General features: G+C 45.2%; 1 protein-coding gene across 1 annotated transcript in view; it reads right to left on the reverse strand.

Moving 5' to 3' along the window:
* The window catches only part of arhgef9 (Cdc42 guanine nucleotide exchange factor 9), a 154191-nt gene extending 147761 nt beyond the window's left edge, over positions 1-6430 (reverse strand). The window contains exon 1 of the mRNA XM_062964104.1: positions 6186-6430. Coding sequence (XP_062820174.1) covers positions 6186-6326 — 141 coding nt within the window. The 5' untranslated portion in view covers positions 6327-6430. The remainder of the gene's footprint in view (positions 1-6185) is intronic.
* Between the last annotated feature and the right edge of the window lie 1458 nt (positions 6431-7888).

The following is a 7888-nucleotide window of genomic DNA, read 5'->3' on the forward strand; positions in this document are numbered from 1 at the left end:
ACAGGGCCTTTTTCCCCACAATCTTTTAATTATGTGAACATCTTCCGAAAATGTTACTCTGCAAATTGGCACGGCACAGCTTGAGCAGCTCTGGCACAGAGTGGGAACAAGCGAGGGACGTTGCTTGGATATTGGGTTCTGTTCATGGGAAGGGAGCAGCGGGGAGGTTGCGTGGGAAGAGAAGAGTGGGGTGAAAAAGCGGGGAAGTTTAGCAAGTTGTAACAAGGCAACCACATGCATCCACAGCCCTGTGGGCAAAAGCCGGCTTTAGAAACTGAGACCACCTCTATATCAAGATTTATTGACTCTACACCCCTCGTACTCATGGGATTGGTACCTGAGGTTTCCGCTACCTGTATCTGATAAAATACGCCCAACAAGTGATTATTTTGCTAGAAGTTGACATAATATCACAACTGGAGGATCTGGCGAATTACTGGAGGAATTTCCTAGATCCTCTAGAGCAGGAATTATGAAACTTTTCCATCAGGATCCCTCTCAATCTGGTACATTTTATGTGATCTCAGGTATGCAAGCATAAAAATAGTTATAATAATAATAATTATTATTATTATTATTATTATTTTAATGTACAGTAGAGTCTCACTTATCCAAGATTCTGGATTATCCAAGGCATAAATATAAGGCTAGTTTTTCAGCCCTTTTTAGGACTGAAAAAAAAAAAACCTCCTCGGATTATACTCGGGTGAGGGTCCTGGTTGGCTTATATTTGGGTCAGCTTATACTCAAGTATATGTGGTATATTTATTATTTTTCAAACATCAAAAAAACACCCGGGCGTCCCCTGGGCAACGTCCTTGCAGACGGCCAATTCTCTCACTCCAGAAGCAACTCCGGTTGCTCCTGACACGAAAAAAAAATTATTTTTCTCTATTATTATTGGTATTGTTACATTTATTATTTTACTCTATTAATAATTATTATTACATTTATTATTTTACTCTATTATTGTTGTTACTTTTACATTTATTTTACTGCATTTATTATTATTATTACATTTATTATTTCACTCTATTCTTATTAAAAGGATACATAAGCGCATTTACATTGAAGAAGATGAAAATAATGACTTAATCAGAGTTGAAGTCATATCTTAAATTACAGTTTGATGTAAAGATTCAAAAACATTTAAACTACTGAGGCCTCAATTAATGCAATTTTATTGGTATCTCGGCTTATCCCAGAGTCAATGTTTTCCCAGTTTTTTTGTGGTAAAATTGGGTGCCTTAGCTTATATTCAGGTCAGCTTATACTCTAGTATATACAGTAATTTGCTTTTTAAAATAGTTTTCATAGTTTAATATAAAGGGGAAAATACTCATTTTTTTTTCAAAATAGACTTCTGGACCTTTCAGGCTTTGGGATGCATTTTGTCTGTATAGTAGAGTATCACTTATCCAACATTCCAGATTATCCAACGCTTTTTTGTAGTCAATGTTTTCAATACATCGTGATATTTTGGTGCTAAATTCATAAACACAGTAGTTACTACATAGCATTACTGCATACTGAACTACTTTTTCTGTCAAATTTGTTGTATAACATGATGTTTTGTTGCTAAATTTGTATAATCATAACCTATTTTGATGTTTAATAGGCTTTTTCTTAATCTCTCCTTATCATCCAACATATTCGCTTATCCAACGTTCTGCTGGCCCGCTTATGTTGGATAAGTGAGACTCTACTGTATATGGAATTTCCAAAGAAACGTGGGAGAAGGACATTACAGTAGAGTCTCACTTATCCAACATAAACGGGCCGGCAGAACGTTGGATAAGCGAATATGTTGGATAATAAGGAGAGGTTAAGGAGAAGCCTATTAAACATCAAATTAAGTTATGATTTTACAAATTAAGCACCAAAACATCATGTTATGCAACAAATCTGGCAGAAAGGTAGTTCAATACGCAGTAATGTTATGTAGTAATTACTGTATTTACGAATTTTGCACCAAAATATCACGATATATTGAAAACATTGACTACAAAAATGCATTGGATAATCCAGAACGTTGGATAAGCGAGTGTTGGATAAGTGAGACTCTACTGTAGTTCAATATGCAGTAATGCTACGTAGTAATTATTGTATTTACGAATTTAGCACCAAAATATCACGATATATTGAAAACATTGACTACAAAAATGCATTGGATATTCCAGAACGTTGGATAAGCGAGTGTTGGATAAGTGAGACTCTACTGTAGTTCAATATGCAGTAATGCTACGTAGTAATTATTGTATTTACGAATTTAGCACCAAAATATCACAATGTTTTGAAAACATTGACTACAAAAATGCGTTGGAAAATCCAGAACGTTGGATAAGCGAGTGTTGGATAAGTGAGACTCTACTGTAGTTCAATATGCAGTAATGCTACGTAGTAATTACTGTATTTACGAATTTAGCACCAAAATATCACAATGTTTTGAAAACATTGACTACAAAAGTGCGTTGGATAATCCAGAATGTTGGATAAGTGAGACTCTACAGTAGTTCAATACGCAGTAATGCTACGTAGTAATTATTGTATTTACGAATTTAGCACCAAAATATCATGATATATTGAAAACATTGACTACAAAAATGCGTTGGATATTCCAGATCGTTGGATAAGCGAGTGTTGGATAAGTAAGACTCTACTGTACTCCCCTTAAATCCATGGCGATGGCTCAATCTTGCAATATATAATGAATGTGACTAAAAGGAGACATATGACACATGTCAAACAAAAGAACACGGCCCAATCTTTGCATCTCATGTGACAATCGGGCACTTTGGAGGACGAGATATGTTTGAACCACATACAGACAGAGAGCAAAACAACATCTGAGCCAGAGCCGGAATCATAGTTTTTTATATAAATGTTGATTTGCAATTAGAGAAAGCACGGGTCACTGCAATTGAGAGCCGGCGGCACAAAGAAGGAATCCAGGCTGCAGCACAAAAAAAACACAGAACTCGCAAAGATTTTGCAGCCAAACAGGCTTGTATAGGATTGATGTGCCCACATTGCAATCCAATGTTTCTTTCCTCGAGCATTTGCATCTGCACCGGAGGTGTGCATTGTATGCATTGTACATTTCTCCGAATCGACCCTTTGCAACTCGTAGGAAAGTAGATGGTAGTCGTGCCCCACATAGAAATCACCCCCACATTTAAAAGAAAGAGGGATCCACGAGTTCCTCCTTGCCGCTGCGACCTCCTTTGATCCAAAACGCACAAACCACAAGGCAACGAAAAAGACCGCACTGGTTTGCCACTTTTCTTCTCGTCAAGGGATAAAATTAGGACGCAGGGATGAAATTAGGTCATTCTGCCACGCTATGAAATTCCCCTTCAATCCCCAGATTCCTGTCATTGCAATAACTTCACACCTGAGTTGAGCATTTACACCCCTGTAACCGCACTTTGCGTGGATACAGGAAACCAGGGATTATACAAAAAGGTAAAGATTTCCCCTGACGTTAAGTCCAGTCGTGTCCGACTCTTCATTCCTAAGCTGAAGAGCCGGCGTTGTCCGTAGCCACCTCCAAGGTCATGTGGTCATAGGCATGACTGCATGGAGTGCCGTTACCTTCCCGCTGGAGCCGTACCTATTGATCTACTCACACTCTGAAGGTTGGTGCTCATCTCCATTTCTAAGCCGAAGAGCCGGCGTTGTCCATAGCCACCTCCAAGGTCATGTGGACATAAGCATGACTGCATGGAGTGCCGTTACCTTCCCGCCGGACCCGTACCTATTGATCTACTCACACTCTGGGGGTTGGTGCTCATCTCCATTTCTAAGCCCAAGAGCCAGCGTTGTCCGTAGCCACCTCCAAGGTCATGTGGTCATAGGCATGACTGCATGGAGTGCCGTTACCTTCCCGCCGGAGCCGTACCTATTGATCTACTCACACTCTGAAGGTTGGTGCTCATCTCCATTTCTAAGCCGAAGAGCCGGCGTTGTCCGTAGCCACCTCCAAGGTCATGTGGTCATAGGCATGACTGCATGGAGTGCCGTTACCTTCCCGCCGGAGCCGTACCTATTGATCTACTCACACTCTGAAGGTTCGTGCTCATCTCCATTTCTAAGCTGAAGAGCTGGCGTTGTCCATAGACACCTCCAAGGTCGTGTGGCCATAGGCATGACTGCATGGAGTGCCGTTACCTTCCCGCCGGAGCCGTACCTATTGATCTACTCACATTGGCATGTTTTTCGAACAGGTTCAAATCCTGGGAGCGGAATGAGCACCCACTGTTAGCCCCAGCTCCTGCCAACCTAGCAGTTCGAAAACATGCCGGTATGAGTAGATCAATAGGTACTGCTCCGGCGGGAATGTAACAGCATTCCATGCAGTCATGCCAGCTTGAAAGCAGTAGAAAATTCTAGGTACCGCTTAATGTGGGGAGGCTAATTTAACCTTCATGAACCTTCATAGATAATGCATTTTTTTTTCCGTGTCAGGAGCAACCGGAGTTGCTTCTGGAGTGAGAGAATTGGCCGTCTGCAAGGACGTTGCCCAGGGGACGCCTGGATGTTTTGATGTTTATATCATCCTTGTGGGAGGCTTCTCTCATGTCCCCGCATGGAGCTGGAGCTGACAGAGGGAGCTCATCCGCACTCTCCCCGGGTGGGATGCGAACCTGGCAGCTTTCAGGTCAGCAACCCAACCTTCAAGTCACGAGGCTTTTATCCTCTAGGCCACCGGAGGCTCCTAGTCGAATATTCTAGGTACCGCTTAATGTGGGAAGGCTAATTTAACCTTCATGGACCTTCATGAATAATGCATTGCTTCTGGAGTGGTTTTGTAGATGACGGTGATAATTAGGAATGATACAAATTATTTTTGTGATTGGCATTAACCCACTTTATAGCAGTTTGAAAAACATGCCAATGTGAGTAGATCAATAGGTACGGCTCCAGCGGGAAGGTAACGGCGCTCCATGCAGTCATGCTGGCGGCCACATGACCTTGGAGGTGTCTACGGACAACGCCGGCTCTTCGGCTTAGAAATGGAGATGAGCCCCAACGCCCAGAGTGCGAGTAGATCAATAGGTACGGCTCCGGCGGGAAGGTAACAGCGCTCCATGCAGTCATGCCGGCGGCCACATGACCTTGGAGGTGTCTACGGACAACGCCGGCTCTTTGGCTTAGAAATGGAGATGAGCCCCAACCCCCAGAGTGTGAGTAGATCAATAGGTACGGCTCCGGCGGGAAGGTAACAGCGCTCCATGCAGTCATGCCGGCGGCCACATGACCTTGGAGGTGTCTACGGACAACGCCGGCTCTTTGGCTTAGAAATGGAGATGAACCCCAACCCCCAGAGTGTGAGTAGATCAATAGGTACGGCTCCGGTGGGAAGGTAACAGCGCTCCATGCAGTCATGCCGGCGGCCACATGACCTTGGAGGTGTCTACGGACAACGCCGGCTCTTTGGCTTAGAAATGGAGATGAGCCCCAACCCCCAGAGTGTGAGTAGATCAATAGGTACGGCTCCGGCGGGAAGGTAACAGCGCTCCATGCAGTCATGCCGGCGGCCACATGACCTTGGAGGTGTCTACGGACAACGCCGGCTCTTTGGCTTAGAAATGGAGATGAACCCCAACCCCCAGAGTGTGAGTAGATCAATAGGTACGGCTCCGGCGGGAAGGTAACGGCGCTCCATGCAGTCATGCCTATGCCCACATGACCTTGGAGGTGTCTACGGACAACGCCGGCTCTTTGGCTTAGAAATGGAGATGAGCCCCAACCCACAGAGTCGGATATGACTGGACTTAACCGGGGGAAATCATTACCTTGCAATCCCTGCTTGCCACGGTTCCTTTGGCGATGCCTCCCACTCAGCCCCGACATTCCTCGTTCCTTCCTCGGTGCCCACGCGATGCCACCAACCCCAAACCTCACACGCCTCCGAATCCGAAGCAGCGAGAAAATGACAAAATTCCTCCCTTTATATATAGAGATACATTTTTGCATCCTGCTTCTTCCTTCCTCTTGGAGATAAAATGGCTACACCTTGAACAAAGCTTTGCAAGCCCAGCAAGAGGCAGAGCGAGAAGAGGACGGAGAAGGATGGAGAAGGACAGAGTGGGACGGAGGGAAGAAAAGCATCTTCGCACAAGGAGACAAAGGGAAGACGGGGAAAGAAAGACACAGAGAGGAGGAGAGTGAGCTGGACTCACCACGGCCGGTCCACTCCTGAGCCACTGCATCTTCCTCCGGAGGCTTCTCACGAACGGGAGGAAGGGGAGAAGCCGGCGGATGGTCCGGCAAGGAGGGACGTGGCGAAAGGAGGAGGCGGGGGGCGGCAGGGCCAGGCTCATGGGTGGCACCCCCTCCTCAGCCCTCTCCCTTCGATCCCGTCATCCTTGCAGCCCAGCCCAGCACGGAGAGCCCTGGAAAAGGAGCAGAGCACAAAGAGGCAGCAAGGAAGCAAGGGAGGGAGGAGGGAGGGAGGGAGGGAAGGAGGATGGGAGGAAAAAGAGGTTGTCTCTCGGGATGCTACTCGGGACGGACGTTGTGTCTTCGGCCACATTCCCTGGGAAACCAGGGCAAGGCACGCCACACACTCCTGGCTTCTTTCTCCACAACCCTGACCTCCACCTCTACCTGGGAATCAGGTGAGCTAGAGGCAAGGTAACATCGGCACTCCATGCAGTCATGCCAGCCACATGACCTTGGAGGTGTCTACGGATAACGCCGGCTCTTCGGCTTAGAAATGGAGATGAGCACCAACCCCCAGAGTGTGAGTAGATCAATAGGTACTGTTCCGGTGGGAAGGTAACGGCACTCCATGCAGTCATGCCAGCCACATGACCTTGGAGGTGTCTACGGATAACGCCGGCTCTTCGGCTTAGAAATGGAGATGAGCACCAACCCCCAGAGTCGAACACGACTGGACTTAACATCAGGGGAAACCTTTACCTTCTATATATATTAAAGGGTAATGAAATTTATATATATATAACATACTAGCTGTGCCCGGCCACGCGTTGCTGTGGCGAAGTATGGTGGTATGGGAAATAAAGTATTGCGGAATTGGTGGTAGTTAAGGTAAAGGGTCCCCTGGGCTGAGTGGGTTGCTAGGAGACCAAGTGAGCGGAGCTTAGCCTTCTAACTGGCAGCAATTGGATAAAAACAATTATTCCTCTCCCTCTAATTAGGACTTTATTTTTCTTTTCTTTTTGTTGTATCAACCTAGAGGCATGGATGAGGGGTTGTGCTGTCAATTTTCGAGGTTGTGGGGTGTTTACTTTTGTTGATTTGTCCGCTGCCGTGATGCCATCACTCTTTTATATATATAGATAATATAATATAAATATAATATATAATATAAAATTTATTATATATAAAAGGGTAATGAAATTTGGGCCTAGAAGTAAACAACAAAACTAAACGTCCCAGAAACATGAAACTTGACAACAGAACCCAGCGGCCTTGCCGCTAGGTTCCTACCATGAAACCGAACATCTCCAACTGAATCGGGACCTAAAAAAGCTCCAAAACCAGGAAAAATGAACAGCGCATGCGCCAAACATGAACCGGCGCATGCCCAACACACCCCCACCCCTCAACCGTGACTAATAACACCATTACACAGAGACCTCCCACACAGAGACTACTCATTGTATTCTATCTCACCAAACAAGGATTCCCATAAGAACAAACCAGCCAGGCTTTGAAGTTCCAAGGCTATTCACTACTGTTCCAAAGAAGAATTCAAACGTATAGCCAACACCTGTAGGGAAAAGGTTCGCAAGGCTAAAGCGCAAAATGAGCTCAGGCTTGCCAGGGACATAAAAAACAACAAAAAAGGCTTTTTTGCTTACGTTGGTAGAAAAAGGAAGAAAAAGGAGGCGATAGGGCCATTGCAAGGAGAAGATGG

Source organism: Anolis carolinensis, unplaced genomic scaffold, assembly GCF_035594765.1.
Source record: "Anolis carolinensis isolate JA03-04 unplaced genomic scaffold, rAnoCar3.1.pri scaffold_12, whole genome shotgun sequence".
In the NCBI taxonomy this organism is placed as follows: Eukaryota; Metazoa; Chordata; class Lepidosauria; order Squamata; family Dactyloidae; genus Anolis; species Anolis carolinensis.